General features: G+C 43.4%; 1 protein-coding gene across 8 annotated transcripts in view; it reads right to left on the bottom strand.

Moving 5' to 3' along the window:
- Window positions 1-5944: 5944 nt before the first annotated feature.
- The window catches only part of KDM5A (lysine demethylase 5A), a 95194-nt gene continuing 80522 nt past the window's right edge, over window positions 5945-20616 (bottom strand). For 7 of the 8 annotated variants that reach the window (XM_073320852.1, XM_073320910.1, XM_073320871.1 and 4 more), the window contains one exon: window positions 5945-19764. In XM_073320852.1, coding sequence (XP_073176953.1) covers window positions 19552-19764 — 213 coding nt within the window. In that variant the 3' untranslated portion in view covers window positions 5945-19551. The remainder of the gene's footprint in view (window positions 19765-20616) is intronic. The other variant, XR_012155918.1, reaches the window with a different exon arrangement.

Raw genomic sequence — 20616 nt, 5'->3', positions numbered from 1 at the left:
GGCAAAAAGAAGTAGTTCTCTAAATACATTAGGAGCAAAAAAAAGACAAAGGAAAGTATAGTTCCGCTACTTAAGCGGGGAAGGAGAGCCAATAACGGACAACATCAAGACGACAGATATTTAATGCCTATTTTGCTTTAGTCTTCACTAAAAAGGGTAATTGTGACCAGATGCTTAAACACAATTACTATTAACAAGAGGGAAGAAACACAAGCCAGAAAAAGAAAAGAACAAGCTACAGAATATTTAGATAAGATAGATGTATTCAAGTCATCAGAGCCTCACAAAATTCATCCTGTGGTACTTAAGGAACAAGCTAAATCAATCTCAGAACCGTAAGCAATTATCTTCAAGAACTCATGGAGAATATGCCAGGTCCAAGAGGACTGGTGAAGAGCAAACACAATACCTATAATTTTTTAAAGGGCAACAAAGAGGACCCAGGGAATTATAGACCAATCAGCCTATCTTTAACAGGAAAGATACTGGAACAAATTATTAAATCAATTTGTAAGCACCTAGAGGATAATGGAGTGATAAGTAATGGATCTGTCAAGAACAAACCATGCCAAGCCAACCTAATTTCCTCCTTTGACAGGGTTAGTGGCCTAGTGGATGGGGGAAAAGAAGTAGACATGATGTATTTTAGTAAGACTTTTGACGGTCCTACAAAACGTTCTCATAAGCAAACTATGGGAAATGTGATCTAGATGAAGTAGCTATAAAGATGGATGTTCAACTGATTAAAAACAGTACTCAGTAGTTTAAGTTTTAGTTTGACAGTGAACATGGTTCACTGTCAAACTGGGAGGTCATATCTGTTGGGGTCACTGTCCTGGGTCTAGTACTATTCAATATTTTCATTAAATCATTTGGATAATGGAGAAGAGAATATGCTTATAAAATTAGCAGATGACTGCAAACTGGGAGGGATTGCAAGCACTTTGGAGAACAGGATTAGAATTCAATGTGTCCTTGATGAGTTGGTCTGAAATCAACAAGATGAAATTCAATAAAGTCAAGTGCAAAGTATTCCACTTAGGAAGGAAAAAATCAAATGCACAAATAGAACATGGGGAGTAACTGGCTAGGCAGTCTACCACTGAAAACGATCTGGGGGTTATAGTGGACCACAAACTGACTATGAGTCAACAACGTGATGCAGTTGTGACAAAGACAAATCTCAATCTGGGCAATAGTAACAGTAGTGTCATATCTAAGATACCAGAAGTAATTGTCCCAACTCTAGTTGGCACTGGTGAGGTCCCAGCCAGAATATTATGTCCAATTTTGCGTGCCTGACTTTAAGAAAGATGCAGACAAATTGGAGAGCGCCTAGCGGAGAGCAACAAAAATGATAAAAAGTTTAGAAACCCTGACCTAGACAAAAAGGTTAAAAAAATTGGGCATGTTTAGTCTTTGGAAGACTGAAGAGAAACCTCATAACAGTCTTCAAATATGGTAAGGGCTGTTAAAGAGAGGACAGTCATCAACTGTTCTGTGTCTAATGAAGGTAGGACAGGAAATGGTGGGCTTAAACGGCAGCAAGGGAGATTTAGATATTAGGGAAAACTAACTACAAGGGTAGTTAAGTATGGGAACAGGCTTCTAAGGGAGTTTGTGGAATCCCCATCATTGGGAGTTTTTAAGAATGGGATGGACAAAAACACTTGTCAGAGATGGTCAAGGTGTACTTGGCCCTGCCTCAGCTCAGGGGGCTGGACTAGATGACCTCTGGAGGTCCTTTCCAATCCTAAATTTCTATGATTCTATTCAGACTTGAGACCAACTGATAGAGGAAGCAGCCATAATAAGCATATGTGAGTGATTCCTGCTTGAACCACAACTAAATTTACAGACAGGTGTCCTTATTGCTAGCCAGATTTGAGTTTACCATGGCAGAGGCTTAATTGCTCAGGAGCATACAGACGATGTAGAGACCGTTAATTCTGTGTGAGTTACTAGTGTAAAAGCTTGGATCAAGTGGAAGGAGCCACCTTCCTTGTGGGCACTTGTCTTTATAATTATGTGCACTACCAGAATTCTGAGCCAAGGAGAAACAATTTCCACACTGGAATGCTGCAAAATCCAGGGGCCTTGCCCCACACTTTTGGTCTGGAGACCATGCTGTGTGCACAGGAGATAAACAGTGATAACCAGAGCTCACTGGCCAATATGAACACAGACCAGAACATATTGCAGGGAAATTGCCTATTCTATCCATAATAAGTACAGAACCAGACAGCCTGCTGCTGAGAATATTCCTGATGGATCAGGTGATTTCTGTGTGTTCTGAGTTAGGTGAATATATCCCTTTTGTCTCCAGTCTGAGCCCTGGTGAGAATATTCTCTGTGTGAGCAGTGTGAACTTAAAATCAAAGTTCACGTTGTAGTCAGTGTGGGCACAGAACCAGAGCCAACTGCTGAGAATAGCTGCTCTATCCCATTTGGGAACGAGACTGTCATGGGACAGGATTCACCCGTGTCGCCTCCTGCTGGTCTCTCAGGGAATTAGCTCTTCCAGCCTCCGGAGCACCCTCTGCAGGCCAGTGGCCTGCTTGCTGCTGACCCCCGTGTCCCTCCTGGACCCCGGTGCCCCTTTTACCCAGGGTGCTGCCCCCTGGCAGTACCCCCACTGTCTCTGGGTCTCCTAGCCCTGGGGAGCCCCCACCCACTATCCCCACCTCGCCTCAGTCTTTGGCTACTGCCAGTGACCATTGAGCCCCTGCACACCGGGGCAGACTGCAGCGTATAAGCCAATCATCATAGACAAGGGGGCTTTGGACCTTCTGCCTCTGCCTACCTTTGGGCTGCCCCCTGCAACCCCAGTACCTATTCAGCCTTACACTAGGCCTGCAGCCTGGGGGGGTTTCCAGGCTGGAGCTCCTCCGCTCCCTTGGCCTTCCCCCAGCCCTGCTCCACCTCAGGTACTCCAGTACACTCCCCAGCAGCCAGGCCCGTCTCTCTCCACAACTAGAGGAGACTGTCTGCTCCTGCCCTCTTATATGGGCCAGCTGAGCCCTGATTGGGGTGTGACCACAGCTGAGCCTGCTTCCCCCAATCAGCCCAGGAATTGCTTGCTCCCAGCCACAGCCCTCTCCCAGGGCTGATTTCAAGCCCTTCAGGGCAGGAGTGGGGGGCCACCCCGCTACACAGACCAAGAATACAGCGATCTGTGTGCACATGCTTATGTGAGTGCAGCATCAAAACTGGGTTTAAGAAGAGTGTGCAAGTGTGTATTGTACATGGGACAAGCAGTTCACGACAGTGTGCATGTGTGAGAAGAGGACTTACCAAAGCTTGCACGTGGGCAGGAAGTAAACAGAGTGCACCCATCCACCCACCCACACGATTGCAATACTCTATATTCTACCTTTGCTTTGTCTATCCCCCACGAGAACACCAGCCTCCTTAGTCCTCACACCAGCACTTTCACCAGCTCCTCCCTACATCTGCCTTTGCCCTCCACCAACTAGATACCCCCTGAAGCCCTTGCTAGTCCCACTTCTACACACACTGATAACCTGAATCAAAAAGGCTCCATGGCAAGATGTGTGAGCAGTAGCCAGTGTAAGCCTCACAGTCCTCCTGCAGTCAGACACCTCACCACATGAACATGGTCAGGGCAACATTTGTAAAGTTTCCATAAAAGACAATTAACTCAGATAATTAATAGTTAACTATTGATGGTGAACCAGAGAGCATGCCTCACACCAAATGCAGGGGTTGTATGCCATGGAAGGTGGTCACTGTTTGGAGTGAGTGCTGGTAGCACTACAGTGTAAAGGTGGTCCCAGTGCTGGTTAAGAACTGGGCATATGCAAAAATCACCTGATCAATTTTTTTAAGGTAAGACATGTGACCATCTATTGCCATAGGGATACTCCTCCTTTCTCCTCATGTTCTGTTCATCTACTTTTCTAGACAACAGGATTAAACAAAGGCAAAGACTACAAATGAGAAGTGGGCTGTTTACAATAAGAACTAGAGCACAACCATCAACTGGGTGTTCACCTTCCCACTGACCCAAAACCCACCTGTGAAAGGGAACTGAACAGTTCTAGCCTCAACTAGTTTGGTTTCCACCAATTCTCCTGATTCTTCCACACAAAACCTGAGATCTATTCCGAAAAGACTGTAACAAAGATGCACAGACAGAGCAGGAAATAGTGGATTTTAAAATGTTTGTTCAGACTCATTTACAGATTCTTGAAAACATCAGATGGTTTACTGAATGAACAGAAAACTGCCCCAACTACAGCTGTTTAAAAACCAGAATTCCCATCCCAACAGAAAATCCAATAGTTTGATGTTTGTTTTCTTGCTGAAACTAAATAAAAAGTCAAAATATGAAAACTTTTCATGGAAAGAAACATTCCAATGTGGAAATGTCAAAATGAAAAAAAAAATGGCATTTCAAAATTTGAATTAGAAAGCCAAAAAAGTTTCCAATACCCCCCCCCCAAAAAAATTATCAAAACATTTTCCTATGAAAAAATTTTAATTTTGACAATCCCTCCCCCCCATTTAGTTGTACAAAATTGTAAGTAAAAATGAAACAAAAAACTATGACCAATCTGGCACTGAAAAGGTAACAGGATCCTGGGGTTGCCAACGGCACACAGGTTGGAGCACAGTGATCCATGCTTGGTGCAGTATCAGCAGAGATTTCAAAGGGGAGTTACTGAGCTTGGTCTTGTCACATCCATCCCTGTCAGGTTCATCAGAGCTTCAGTGCAACCCCTGCATACATCAACTTCCAGCTGCTTCTTGTCAGGAACATTTTGTCTCTACTATTTTGATCTGACATTTGATTCCAGCCCAAGGCACAGAGAATAAAGGGGAGGGAGGAAGGGAATAAAAGGGGAGCCAAGCTCTACATCTCCTCTAATGTACAGTCTGTCTGGTCTGCACGTGCCTCTTGTGCATGGGAATACTGCAATAGGTACAGAAAAACAACTCCCCTCACATACAAAGGGTGTGCTGCCAATGGTGGACACTCCGGACTGATTCAATATTTGATGGGACAAAGCACACAAGTGTTGCCAAAGCAGGAGAGAAACACAGATTCCTAAGGGATCATCAGAGGTAGGATGGATCTGTCCAGGACCAGGTGGCACACTATGTCTTGGATTGGATGCCACATCCATTTGTAATTCCAATCCATTTCTGAGTCAGGGATAACTTGCTACATAGTGTTGTGTCATCTCTCTTTTCTCCTAGGGTTAGGCAGCATTTCCTCAACACTTTCAGGTGAAAAGTCTTTTATGGTTCCTGATAATTTCAGGAAGTCTCTCTCTTCCACCTGCTTGTATATCATTCAGAAACAAAGTACAGGGCCTGAGAGAGAGGAGCCTCAGCAAGGATTAGGATGGTGTCATAAGGAAGACAAAATAATCCACTCCAATTTACAGGGGAGATGGCAGTGAAATTCTGGGACGAGCATGTGCAATGGACAGAACTGTCATCAGAAAACAGTGTGCAGCAAAGCACGTGTGGTTGGAGAGATACCAACATTTCAATTACACATTAAAATACTTGCCTTCAGTCAGATGGTGCAGCGATGCCACTAAACATTACTGTGGAGGAGACTCAGTCTTTGAATTTCTGGCAAGCGGAGGCTGGAGCTCTGAGCCAAATGACAGTGTCAGTCTCTAGAGACTGCTGGAGGTGCAGCTTGACTCAGTCTGCCATGGATGGGAGGTGCAATTTGCACAACAGCTGTGGAAGGTACTCCTGCTTGCTTTCCTCAGCCACACAGCAAACCGCAGTCATGCGCCTATTATCGTATTCAGGCACAAGGAAGTAAAGGATGGAGGAGTAAAAAACAAAAAAACAAGCACTGAACAAAAATCCTTTGAGTACTGGCATTCACCCCAACTGGAATCAAGGGAGACAGGAGAGACTTTGATTCTGTTAAAAGAACAGGAGGACTTGTGGCACCTTAGAGACTAACAAATTTATTAGAGCATAAGCTTTCATGGGCCACAGGCCACTTCATCGGCTGCATAGAATGGAACATATAGTAAGAAGATATAACATTGTCTTTGATGAAGCGCAGAAGAGCAAACGACACCTCTACATCCCAGAATGTGCTGCTGCTCTGCTGACAACCCAGAGACCGCACCTGTATCTATCAGTTCTTCTCTTACAAAGGGCAAGATGCCAGTTTCACTCAAGGAAGCTGCTGCATGGTCTTCACTCATGAAACTAACACGACACTATTTAGCTAACTGTTGTCCAGTATCCAATCTTACATTCCTGGTTAACAGTTATTGAGAAGACTGTGCTGAGACAACTCCCAGAGTAGCATAAGAGCCTCAAATCTCCTTAACCCTTGTCAGTCTTGATATAGAACAGCAATTGCACAGGTGCCATTGGTTGATCACCTCCTGGCAATGGATGAAGATCATGTGTTCATCCTGACGTTCGAGCAATCAGCTGCCAGGATATCAATGACCATAAGGTATCAAAGACTCACCTGTGAACTGCACCAGCAATAGATAGGGCTGCTCTTGGGTGGTTCCATTCCTCCCTGACCAAGTGTTCCCAAAAGTTGGCATGAGCCACTTGTCCTGAATCAATGTTCTGTCCCCCTTAGAGTGCTGTTTTTTGGAGTTTTGTAGGGTTCCACCTCATCCCCGTTCTGCTCCTGTTTAATAGGTATATAGGACCTTTAAGAGGGTTAGCAAGGAAGTATGGGATGCAGAATGATCAGTATGCTGACAACACCCAGCTCTTGTTCTCTGCCAGGCCTGATTCTGCCAGTGCTGTTGAGCACCTGGTCGCATTTGGAGATTGAGGCTTGGAAGAGAGAGGCAAGCTGTCTAAAGCTCAATTTGGATATGGCTAAGGTGAAGTTCACAGGCGGAGGGAAGTAGTGAGTAGATGTCACATTGATTTCTCACACCCTACTTTGAGGACGTGTCTACCATCAGTTACTCTCATTCACATTCTGGGACTAGCGTTTCAGCTCCAGCTACCATCAGTTGACCATAGAACAGCTGTGCCTCATAATGCTTTGTTCATGGATCTGGGAACAGGACATGTGATTTGTGCCTTTCTCCAGTGCAGATGGCTGACCACTGATGTCCTATCACAGCACAGCACTTACCAGGCAGGCCACTACCTTCTACATCAGTTTACAATTACAGACTGGTAAGTCTAATGTCAGTACTGGGCAAATTAGTTGAAACAATAGTAAAGAATAAAATTGTCAGATACAGAAGAACAAATTGTTGGGAAAAAGATAACATGGTTTCTGTAAAGGGAGATCGTGTCTTACTAATCTATTAGAGTTCTTTGAGGGGGTCAACAAACATGTGGACAAGAGGGATCCAGTGCACATAGTGTACTTAGATTTCCAGAAAGCCTTTGACAAGGTCCCTCACCAAAGGCTCTTACGTAAATTAAGTTGTCATGGGATAAGAAGGAAGATCCTTTCATACATTGAGAACTGGTTAAAAAGACAGGGAACAAAGAGTAGGAATAAATGGTAAATTTTCAGAATGGAGAGGGGTAACTAGTTGTGTTCCCCAAGGGTCAGTCCTAGGACCAATCCTATTCAACTTATTCATAAAGGATCTAGAGAAAGGGCTAAACAGTGAGGTGGCAAAGTTTGCAGATGATACTAAACTGCTCAAAATAGTTAAGACCAAAGCAGACTGAAGAACTTCAAAAAGATCTCACAAAATTAAGTGATTGGGCAACAAAATGGCAAATGAAATTTAATGTGGATAAATGTAAAGTAATGCACACTGGAAAAAATAACCCCAATTATACATACAACATGATGGGGGCTAATTTAGCTACAACTAATCAGGAAAGAGATCTTAGTCATTGGGGATAGTTCTCTGAAGACGCCCAGACAGTTGGCAGCGGCAGTCAAAAAAGCAAATGGGATGTTAGGAATCATTTAAAAAGGGATAGAGAATAAGACTGAGAATATCCTATTGCCCTTATATAAATCCATGGTACGCCCACATCTTGAATACTGTGTACAGATGTGATCTCCTCATCTCAAAGGATATACTGGCATTAGAAAAGGTTCAGAGAAGGGCAAGTAAAATGATTAAGGGTTTGGAATGGGTCCCATATGAGGAGAGATTAAAAAGGCTAGGACTTTTCAGTTTAGAAAAGAGGAGACTAAGGAAGGATATGATAGAGGTCTATAAAATCATGAGTGGGATATCAAAGAAGATTTGATAGCTGCTTTCAACTACCTGAAAGGGGGTTCCAAAAAGGATGGATCTAGACTGTTCTCAGTGGTAGCAGATGACAGAACAAGGAGTAATGGTCTCAAGTTGCAGGGGGGAGGTTTAGGTTGGATATTAGGAAAAACTTTTTCACGAGGAGCTTGGTGAAACACTGGAATGTGTTACCTAGGGAGGTGGTGGAATCTTCTTCCTTTGAGGTTTTTAAGGTCAAGCTTGACAAAGCCCGGGCTGGGATGATTTAGTTGGGGGTTGGACTAGATGACCTCCTGAGGTCCCTACCAACCCTGATATTCTGTGATTGTATGAAATGAGGAAACAGCTATCTAATGAGACATAAAAAGATGTCTGCAAAAACAATGAGTTCTTGTGGCACCTTCGAAGCTAACAAATTTATTTGGGCATAAGCTTTCGTGGGCTAGAAAGCTTATTCCCAAATACATTTGTTAGTCTCTAAGGTGCCACAAGGACTCCTCATTGTTTTTGCTGATACAGACTAACATGGCTACCACTTTGAAAAAAGATGTCTGTTACTCTGGGTACCTTTGAAAGGAGGGCTAGTTCAGCGAGAGCCACCAGCAATCCCTAATAAAAATTCAACCCCAACATTAAAACTTTCCTCTCTTAAAGACCTATGTAAAAAGGCAGGCCTTGCACCATGCCCTGAAAATCAACACTCGGTTGTATCAGTGCAAGATGGAGAAATGGTTCCGAAGCTGAAGGCCTCTCAGTGAATGTTGTACCATAGGTTGGTGGGAACTACAAGTTGAGTGCTTCAGCTGGACTGCAGCTGTGGCAGTATTTCCTGGGGGAAGGAGAGTGGGAGAGAGTCCTATCCTCTTCAGAAATGTGCCCCCCTCCCCCCAAGCCTTTTAAAACTTCATAAAGCAAAGCAATACTTGTCTCCTCAAGATTGGATTAGTGCAATGCCCTGTACATGGGGCTGCACTTTAACTCAACTTGGAAACTAAAACATAAGAATAGCAATACGGTGTCAGACCAAAGGTCCATCCAGCCCAATATCCTATCTACCAATGGTGGCCAGTGCCAGGTGCCCCAGAGGGAGCGAACCTAACAGGTAAGGATTAAGTGATCTCTCTCCTGCCATCCATCTCGACCTTCTGACAAATAGAGACTAGGGACACCATTCCTTACCCATCCTGGCTAATAGCCATTAATGGACTTAACTTTCATGAATTTATCTAGTTCTCTTTTAAACCCTGTTGTAGTTCTAGCCTTCACAACCTCCTCCACAACCACCACAGGTTGACTCTGCGCTGAGTGAAGAACTTCCTTTTATTTGTTTTCAAACCTGCTGCCCGTTCATTTCATTGGGTGGCCCCTAGTTCTTATATTATGAGAACAAGTAAATAACTTTTCCTTATTCACTTTCTACACATAGTGGTCAGCTATCCCCTCATTCTTCTCTTCTGCAGATTAAACAATCCCAGTTCCCTCAGCCTCTCCTTATAAGTCATGTGTTCCAGTCCCCTAACCATTTTTATTGCCCTCCACTGGACGCGTTCCAATTTTTCCACATCCTTCTTGTAGCGTGGGGCCCAAAACTGGACACAGTGCTCCAGATGAGGCCTCACCAATGTCGAATAGAGGGGAATGATCACGTCCCTCGATCTGCTGGCAATGCCCCTACTTATACATCCCAAAATGCCATTGGCCTTCTTGGCAACAAGGGCACACTGACTCCTATCCAGCTTCTTGTCCACTGTAACCCCTAGGTCCTTTTCTGCAGAACTGCTGCCTAGCCATTCGGTCCCTAGTCTGTAGTGGTGCATGGGATTCTTCCGTCCTAAGTGCAGGACTCTGCACTTGTCTTTGTTTAACCTCATCAGATTTCTTTTGGCCCAATCCTCTAATTGTCTAGGTCCCTCTGTATCCTATCCCTACCCTCCAGCATATCTACCACTCCTCCCAGTTTAGTGTCATCTGCAAACTTGCTGAGGTGCAGGCCACGCCATCCTCCAGATCATTAATGAACATATTGAACAAAACCAGCCCCAGGACTGACCCTTGGGGCACTCCGTTTGATACTGGCTGCCAACTAGACATGGAGCCACTATCCGTCGAGCCCGACAATCTAGCCAGCTTTCTATCCACCTTATAGTCCATTCATCCAGCCCATACTACTTTAACTTACTGGCAAGAATACTGTGGGAGACCTTGTCAAAGCTTTGCTAAAGTCAAGGAATAACAAGTCCACTGCTTTCCCCTCATCCACAAAGCCAGTTATCTTGTCATAGAAAGCAATTAGATTAGTCAGGCATGACTTGCCCTTTTGAATCCATGCTGACTGTTCCTGATCACTTTCTTTTCCTCTAAGTGCTTCAGAACTGATTCCTTGAGGACCTGCTCCATGATTTTTCCAGGGATTGAGATGAGGCTGACTGGCCTATAGTTCCCCGGATCCTCCTCCTTCCCTTTTTTAAAGATGGGCACTAGATTAGCCTTTTTCCAGTCATCTGGGACCTCCCCCGATCGCCATGAGTTTTCAAAGAGAATGGCCAATGGCTCTGCAATCACATCCGCCAACTCCTTTAACCCCCTCGGATGCAGCGCATCTGGCCCTATGGACTTGTGCTCGTCCAGCTTTTCTAAATAGTCCTGAACCACTTTTCTCCACAGAGGGCTGGTCATCTCCTCCCCATGCTGTGCTGCCCAGTACAGTAGTCTGGGAGCTGACCTTGTTTGTGAAGACAGAGGCAAAATGAGTACATTAGCTTTTTCCACATCCTTTGTCACTAGGTAGCCTCCCTCATTCAGTAAGGGGCCCACACTTTCCTTGACTTTCTGCTTGTTGCTAACATACCTGAAGAAACCCTTGTTACTCTTAACATCTCTTGCTAGCTGCAACTCCAAGTGTGATTTGGCCTTCCTGATTTCACTCCTGCATGCCTGAGCAATATTTTTATACTCCTCCCTGGTCATTTGTCCATTCTTTTTTGTGTTTAAGATCAGCAAGGATTTGTATCTCTGCTGTTCATTTCTTTGCCTTTGGCATGTGTCTTGACATTCATTTGTACTGAAACTCATCTCGCTGCATGAGATTCGCTGTTCTGAATCTCTCAAGTCACTGTGCAGTTTCCAGCTGCCATAGTGCATTTGTTATTTTCCCACTGTGGCGTGATTAGAATTGGTAAGTGTTGAATTTATTCTCTCCCTGTTGACTGTGTTTGCACCAAGCAGGGATCATGTTTGGGTTGGGGTGTGGGTGGGTGGTCTGAGTATGCTCCGGGGACTGTAGGAAAATAGGTATTGAGGGAGCTTGGACTCCTTCCCATTTTCATTTGCTTCTCTAAATAAAGGAGCCTCAACTCTTCATAATAAAATGGCCAAAGCGTCTCAGCCTTTTCCAGGAGACCTTCACACCACTTCCCACAAAACAAGTTATAAAATGGATGATTTTAAAAATTGCTTCATTTTCTCAAGTATAACATGGAAGATGAATGAACTTGTCTGCAAGAGCTGAAGACCGGAACACCCAAATCACTACACACATGGGAGGAGAAACCAGCAACTCCTGTAAACAGCTCTTGGGTTTCTTTGGTTTTCCTACAGTGTCCATTTTCTAGCAACATTTGTTTTATGAACTTACCTGGTGACAAGAGATGGTTCTACCATAGCCACAATTGGCAATCACCTATTGCACAGGGCAAAGGTGACAGTTACTCTAGGGCAGAAAACTACTTGTGTCAGTGAACGAAAGGTTTGGACGTTTTTTAGTTCCCTTAGAGCAGGGGAAAAACCTGGGGCAAGAGCTGACTAGATGACTTTGTCTAGGTTAATTTGTAACTTCTCTGTGTAAACAGCTGCGTATGCAAGGATTACCCACCATTAAGGCTGCACTAGCTAGAGCAAAATGGTACATGCAGTATGTCTTATCACCTGGGTCAAGTGTTCGTGTTTACTAGTCCACATTAGCTGACAGTGCAGCAGCATCTTTTGGACCTTGAATCTGCCATTTGGAGTTTCCTATACTCCTCGCTGCATTCTAGGAGCCATTTTATCTTATCTGCCCCAGTATACCATAATGGAAATAGAACTGATCCTGCTAAAAGCTATTAACCCTTTAGGGTCCATCATTTTCTTGTTCGCCTAATGTCCCAAGCTCTTCTGTGAATGCTAGAAACACCTATGCAGTCTTCATTATTATCTTGTGGTTAGACAGGAGAATGGGAGATCAGAGTCCTCATTTCTATTCCCATCTCTCACTGAATCACTTTGAGACCACTTAATTTCACTCTGCATCAGTGTGCCTACCTATAATAATGGGTGTAATGGACAACTATCTCAGAAAGCTGTTGAGAGCCATGTCAGCTCAGGCTGGGCTCTCATAACTAAGCAGATTGGGGCTGTCAACATTTAGATGAGACCTCTGAAGACAACTGCTGTAGGAAACTGTACTTGTAGTTCAAATTGCGCTCTCTCTCTCTGTTAGTGCAGACCCAATGCCTAGGGTTAGGGGGCTTTACAGTGCTGGAGGTAGCCTTTGGTTGTAGCTTTCATCCAAAGACCTGCCCGTTTTTGATTTCTAAAGATTCCATGGCAATTTTCATAAGATATTAAACCCTACTGACTTAAGGAAATTCCTGTCTGGGTGACTGCATTCTAGATACGTAAATACATGCTACAGTTTCAATAGGATAACATACTCTTCACTTCCTGAGCTGAATAGGTGTGTAGGGTTGCCATGCACTATTAAGCAGCTGTTGTATTTGAGTCCATATGTGGCTATATTTCAGCGACGGACAAAGCAATTCCTGTCTTCTGCAATCAATAGTTAGTATAGAGGAAAGGGCAAGAATCTAACAGATAATTATGGAATAACCTGCACAGAGAGTTCTTCCTAATATGTTAGTTATGTGATCTGCACCCCGAAGCATAAAAATGTATCACATCACACATACACACAGACCATTTAGCTTAACTGTGTGTGTTCTCATTAACCACATAAATGCCTAATCCTTCTTTAAATCCTGCTAAACCCTTGGTCTCAGTATTGAGGCAGTATGTTCTACATGGTCATTGTGCAATGGATGTTCCCCTCTCAGGTTCAATGAAAAAATTATTCTCATTAAGAGAAGCTACCTCAGTAACAGTTAACTACTTTAGTAACTATTATGGGGTCATCTGTATGCACCAGAACATGCAATTTTAGTACATATTTTAGTTCTGGCTATTGCAGGTGAGATTGTTTACTATGGCTGAAAAAAAGGTAGACATTTAAGGAAGAGCCTTCCTCAGGTTAGCATTGGATTATGTGTTTTGTTGGTGGTTTTTTTTTTGGTCTCACAAAGACAAAATCCAAATTACTAAGCAATTAGGGATTTGTGAATGTAATTCTAAGCATAATTTTTGGTTCTGAATAGTGCTATCTTCTACCACTACCATTTTTTTCATAAACTTTCCTTTTTTTTCTAAACAAAGTTACACATACAATGTAGGGTAGCTATGGCCTTTTGTCTTGGTTCTGAAAACTTGAAAGCACAAACAGATTAGGCACACTCCCTCATTCCTGAGAAAGTAAGTACATCTAGCATTTCAAAAGGGTGCTAGCCTGAAAATTAGCAATCAATATTGTGTTCAATTCCAGTACCTACCCATTGGCTTTTTGTTTAGAGTTGGCTAAACCTGCAAGGAACGGGCAGAGCAACTGAACACACCATCCTCTGGCTGGCGATTCTTCCCCCATTGGCTCACGTTCTTTGGAAGACACCAGGATGAAGATTCTCCATATCTTGGCTCAGAGAAACATGAACATTCACCCTGTTTGCTAAGGGATGCTCTTCAGGATTCTCTTTGCAGTATAATCACATGATAGGATGCAAAGAAAGGCTATAAATAGGAATGAGTCCTTGTTCAGTTTGCTATGGCATCGCTCACCACTCCTATGCCACAAGTTTCTGAACTGTATGCAGTTACTGTACTACCACGGTAGTATTCTCTGAAATGTTTCCAGTTCCATGCGCAGGGCCAGTTAGACAGGCAGAACTGCAGGGTCTCAATGCATGGATCAGATGATGGTGTAGGGAGGAGGAGTTTAGATTTAATAGGAACTGGGGAACCTTTTGGAAAACTGGGAGCTTGTACAGGAAGGATAGGCTCCACCTAAACTAAAATGGAACCAGATTGCTGGCATTTAAAATTAAAAAGGCCATAGAACAGTTTTTAAACTAAGGGCTGAAGGAAAGCCGACAGGTGAGGAGGAGCACGTGGTTCGGACAGACACATCCCTTAGGGGAGGATCTATTAATGGAGATTCTCTAAGTCCTAGTAAGGAGAAGATGGAAGATGATAAAATACCGGTAGGATTCGATTAGAAACAGTCAAATGAGAAAGAGTCCCATTCAATTACATCATGTAATGGCAGACTGCTAAAAAGTGACAAGTTCTTAAAGTGCTTATATACAAATGCTAAAAGTCTAAATAATAAGATGGGTGAACTAGAGTGCCTTGTATTAAATGAGGATATTGATATAATAGGCATCAAAGAAACTTGGTGGAATGAGGATAATCAATGCGACACTAATACCAGGGTAAAAATATATCAGAAGGACAGAACAGGGTCGTGCTGGTGAGGGAGTGGCACTATATGTGAAAGAAAGTGTAGAATCAAATGAAGTAAAAATCTTAAACCAAACTGTACCATAGAATCTCTATGGATAGTAATTCCATGCTCTAATAATAAGAATACAGCAGTAGAGATATATTACCAACCACCTGACCAGGATGGTGATAGAGACTGTGAAATGCTCAGGGAGATAAGAGGTTATAAAAATAAAAAACTCAATAATAATGGGGATTTCAACTATTCCCCTGTTGAGTGGGTACATGTCACCTCAGGACAAGATGCAGAAAAAGTCTGACACCTTAAATGACTGCTTCTTGGAGCAGCTAGTCCTGGAACCCACAAGAGGAGAGGCGATTCTTGATTTAGTCCTAAGCGGAACACAGGATCTGGTCCAAGAGGTGAATACAGCTGGACTGCTTAGTAATAGCGACCATAATGTAATTAAATTTAACATTCCTGCGGTGGGGAAAACACCACAGAAGCCCAACATTGTAGCATTTAATTTTAGAAAGGGGGACTACACAAAAATAAGGAAGTTAGTTAAACAGAAACTAAAAGGTACAGCACACCAAAAGTGAAATCCCTGCAAGCTGCATGGAAACTTTTTAAAGACACCATAATAGAGGCTCAACTTAAATGTTGACCCCAAATTTAAAAACACCATAAGAGGACCAAAATAGTGCCACCGTGGCTAAACAAAGTAAAAGAAGTAGTGAGAGGCAAAAAGGCATCCTAGTGAGTAAAACAGAAAGGAGCATAAACTCTGGCAAGTGAAGTGTAAAAATATAATTAGGAAGCCCAAAAAAGAATTTGAAGAACAGCTAGCCAAAGACTCAAAAAGTAATAGCAAAAAAAAATTTAAGTACATCAGACACAGAAAGTCTGCTAAACAACCAGTGGGGCCACTGGTCTATTGAGATGCTAAAGGAGCACTCAAGGACGATAAGGCCATCGTGGGGAAACTAAATTAATTCTTTGCTTCGGTCTTCACAGCTGATGATGTGAGGGAGATTCCCAAACCTTAGCCATTCTTTTTACTGTCCCAGATTGAGGTATCAGAGGTGGTTTTGGAACAAGTTGATAACTAAACAGTAATAAGTCACCAGGACCAGATAGTATTCATCCATGAGTTCTGAAGGAATTCAAATGTGAAATTGCAGAACTACTAACTGTGGTTTGTAACCTATCATTTAAATCAGCTTCTGTACCAAATGACAGAAGGATAGCTAATGTGATGCCAATTTTTAAAAAAAGGGCTCCAAAGGTGATCCCAGCAATTACAGGCCGGTGAGACTGATCGGGCAAACTGGTTGAAACTATAGTCAAGAACAGAATTGTCAGACACATAGATGAACATAATTTGTTGGAGAAGAGTCAATATGGTTTTGTAAAGGGAAATAATGCCTCACCAATCTACTAGAATTCTTTGAGTGGGGTCAACAAGCATGTGAACAAGGGAGATCCAGTGTATATAGCGTACTTAGATTTTCAGCAAGCCCTTGACAAGGTCCCTCACCAAAGGCTCTTAAGCAAAGTAAGCTGTCATGGGATGAGAGAAAAGGTCCTCTCATGGACTAGTAACTGGTTAAAAGATAGGAAACAAAGGGTAGTAATAAATGGTCAGTTTTCAGAATGGATAGAGGTAAATAGTGGTGTCCCATAGAGGTGTATACTGGGGCCAATACTATTTAACATATTCATAAATGATATGGAAAAAGGGGTAAACAGGGAGTTGGCAAAATTTGCAATGATACAAAACTATTCATGATAGTTAAGTCCAAAGCAGACTGTGAAAAGCTACAAAGGGATCTCACAAAACTGGGTGACTGGGCAACAAAATGGCAGATGAAATCAATGTTGATAAATGCAAAGTAATTCACATAGGAAAACATACTCCCAACTATCCATACAAAATGATGGGGGTCTAAATTAGCTGTTACCACTCAAGAGAGAGATCCTGGCATCAATGTGGGTAGTTCTTTGAAAAAACATCCACTCAATGTGCAGCGACAGTTATAAAAGCGAACGGAATGCTGGGAATCATTAAGAAAGGGATAGATAATAAGCCAGAAAATATCACATTGCCTCTATATAAATCCATGGTACACCCATATCTTGAATACTACAATCAAATGTGGTCATCCCATCTCAAAAAAGATATACTGGAATTAGAAAAGGTTCAGAAAAGGGCAACAAAAATTATTAGGGGTATGGAACAGTTTCCATATGAGGAGAGATTAATAAGACTGGGACTTTTCAGCTTGGAAAAGAAAAGACAAAGAGGGGAATATATAGAGGTCTATAAAATTGTGACTGGTGTGGAGAAAGTAATAAGGAAGTGTTATTTACTCCTTCTCATAACGCAAGAACTCAGGGTCACCAAATGGAATTAATAGGCAGCAAGTTTAAAACAAACGAAAGGAAATATTTCTTCACACAACACAGAGTCAACCTGTGGAACTCTACCAGAGGATGTTGTGAAGGCCAAGACTATAACAGGATTCAAAAAAGAACTAGATAAATTCATGGAGGATAGGTCCATCAATGGCTATTAGCCAGGATGGGCAGGGATGGTGTCCCTATCCTCTGTTTGCCAGAAGGTTGGAATGGGCAATGGGATGGATCACTTGATTACCCGCTCTGTTCATTCCCTCTGGGACACCTGGCACTGGCCACTGTCGGAAGACAGGATACCGGACTAAGATGGACCTTTGGTCTGACTCAGTATGGCGATTCTTATATAGTCTGCAAGTGGCTGAAATGGACATCAACTTCTCATGCCAAGGCACTCAATGCCCTATAATGTCTGCCCTATCCCTCAGTGTCTCAACTCATTATTTCTTCTGCCAAAGGCCCAGGCCTTCCCCTTTAAATCAGCCGCTGCCACCACCTCCACTTCCCAGGTGTCAGGAACACACAAGCAGTCAGGTGAAGTTAATCTACATGAAGCAGACTGAGCTGAATTTCTAGTTACTTTTTTGCCTGGAAAATGTCAGCTGGCATCTCAGCCAGCTAAAAAACCCTCCAAAAATTGAAGTACAAAAAAAGGGACACAGAACAGTCAAGACAGAACACTTGTTTTTGTCAATTTTTTTTTAAATCCCAGCCCAGCTTCTACTAAGACTGGACACTACGTACAACACTCCTAGAACTGTAGAAGAATGGAAACACAACAGGGAAAGGGGGGCAAGACAGCACAGTGGCCAGCTTCAGACACTCACATACATAAAGCCAGCAAAGACTGGAGTCAGCAAGGCCCAGGTGCCCCGCTAACAGGAACAATCCCAAACACGAAGGTAGCACGTGAAATGTATTTACCTATTTAAACACAGGCAGCTGGTTAGGCTAGGATGGGGAAGATAACTGCTAATTCCTTGTACTACAAGGAAAGAATGGAGTAAAAAACCAAGCCCGTGGGCAGGTTTTTTGCTTTGTGAACCTCTGTCTCTGTGCTGCTGGTAACAGTGGTAAGTATAAAAAAATCAAAGAAAAATAATCTATTTATAGAACAAGTCAGTAGTCTGAGACATTTAGAAAAAAGTAAAAACAAGTCCTTTTTAAAAAATGGATTTACTAAAACAACTGTCACCCAGGATTACCCCACACCCTCTGTCCTCCAGCAAACCCGGGGGCAACTTCCAACAGGATCTGCTGCTGATTATAGGCAAAGCCAGCAGGGAGGGGATCTGCGCTGTGATCAGTATCTGCGGACTGCTTGCTGGTATCGCTCAAGGCAGGCCATGCCTGTAGCTCGTGATACTGGAAATACTTGTGAGTGGAAGTTTTCACAGAAGCACATGTCAGGGTAACCCATGAGGTAAGTGGGCTGTCCTCATTCCTCCCCATCCCTGGGCACAGATCACTTTGCTGTATCTCTCCACCAGCTTCAGCCTGTGTCAGACAACTGTAATATACAGGAGCACGGAACACTAACAATGCCGAGAACAGGAGAGATGACCCCTGTATAGTGAAGGAAAGTGCTCTTTACTTTCCAAGCTGTGGCATAGACTGACGTCTTAACTGATGCTTTGTGGCCCTCCTCAGGACGGACGGGGAGATTGACTTTCCCTGTCAGGAAAATATACATGGTGGGGTGGGGCTGGGTATCTTTTTGGTAAACAGAACCAGTGCTGATTTCTGAGACCTTGAGCTCCTTTGCCCTCTAACTACAAAATAGAAACTAAGAGCTATTCAGCCACCCCCTTCCATCCCTGTAATGTAGTGTGAGCTGCCTGGCCATTGAGGCAGGTTCATTATTCCCATACACTTCCCTGTTGGCTCAGTTGGTACGGAGAGACCACTGGGCTGAAGGTAACTTCCAAATCTCTGCATGGACAATATGACTCCATGGGGCAACCTGGTAGGGCTGAGAGCTCCAGCCAATGGCCACCCATTCCATGCCAACCCCACTTCCCGTTTCACAGATGCACTTCTAACACACCCAAGTGTCTAATCTAACAGACCCATGTCTGCTCAGTCTCTGAAGGCAGCACCCACATTCAGCTGGAAACACTTTCATTTAAAACATTGGCTGGAACTCCCACAGAGGTGGAGTCTGCATTGATGGGTTGGAACCACTGTGACTCTGACATCCCCGTTGTACAGAGGAAGCCAGCAATAAGGGACCATCTCTGCTGCAGGGCTGTACATCCTTGGTAGTGAGGCTGAGTGGCTACAGTAGCTTCAAATACCCTCTTTCAGTAGGGTCTCGGTGGTCCATTTTCCCCAAGTCCCAGGGAGATTGAGTAGTTGCTAACTTGTCTCCTTGAGATCTTCCATTGGTAGCTTGTAGCTCAGTAAGAACTGGGGAGGTGGTGCATGAGCTGGGCTACTTGGGCCTTGCATCGGTTTCTTTGCGCAGTTCATACAGATGTAATCCTCGTTCTCTGCCATTTCTGGAGAGACGCCAACACAAACTTGATGAAACCACTCGTCACAGCCACCATCACACTGCACCCAGTCTACCTGCAAGAGACAAGATCAACACCTCATGAAGAACCCTGCGAGGGAAACAGGTGTCCGATTCAACTCTCCAGACCCATGTCAGAAAATAAGCCCAGGACTCTGCTCAAGTCAACCGTCAAAGTCATGACAGTTCTTTGCTAGGTCCAAACCAAGGGAGAGAGAGAGACAACCTTGGCATTGCCTTCTACAGCTCCATCACTTCACACTCAACCTGTATTGTCCTGAAGATGCAGAAGCTGCCTGGTTTCAGTGTGGCCTATAGTTTAGGTTTAGATTTCAGTACAGTTGAGTAGTATCAATAGATCCTGAGAAAGGATCACATCCTATAATGCGAGGACTCTCTTCTCAGTCAGATGTGGGGAATTTTGTAAGTCGGACTTGCCCCAAAGCTACCTGCACGATACCCAGCCTAAACATTCAGGGATGTTCTTCCAAGATAATCCATTGTATTTATGTCAATTATCTCCTTAAGTACCCAAGGAAGCAGAAACTCAAGTTTAGTCAGTTGCACAGAGCAAACAAAGAGCACTAGTAATATGTGCAAAGGGAATGGATTAGCACTATCCTGATTCCTAAGGATCAATTACAATGGAAATGTTAAGAGTGAAAAAGCCTTTTGAAATCCAAGGAAGCTTAAAGGACATATGACCAGCCCTTGGGAAAGAGCAACTACAGTGCCTATACGGTGATCAAAAATACTGTATTTATTTTCGGTTTTTTGCTATAAGTATCCCCCCTCCCAGCAGAGTCCGAAACAGATTACTGACAGTTTCTCATTTAAAACATACTAATTAACCCCAACTAATTTACCCACTTCTCTACTCGCCCCTTCTTCAATCCCACCCCCCTTCT

The sequence above is a fragment of the Lepidochelys kempii genome, chromosome 1 (assembly GCF_965140265.1).
Source record: "Lepidochelys kempii isolate rLepKem1 chromosome 1, rLepKem1.hap2, whole genome shotgun sequence".
Taxonomy (NCBI): Eukaryota; Metazoa; Chordata; order Testudines; family Cheloniidae; genus Lepidochelys; species Lepidochelys kempii.
This window is presented reverse-complemented; position numbering and strand designations above follow the sequence as displayed.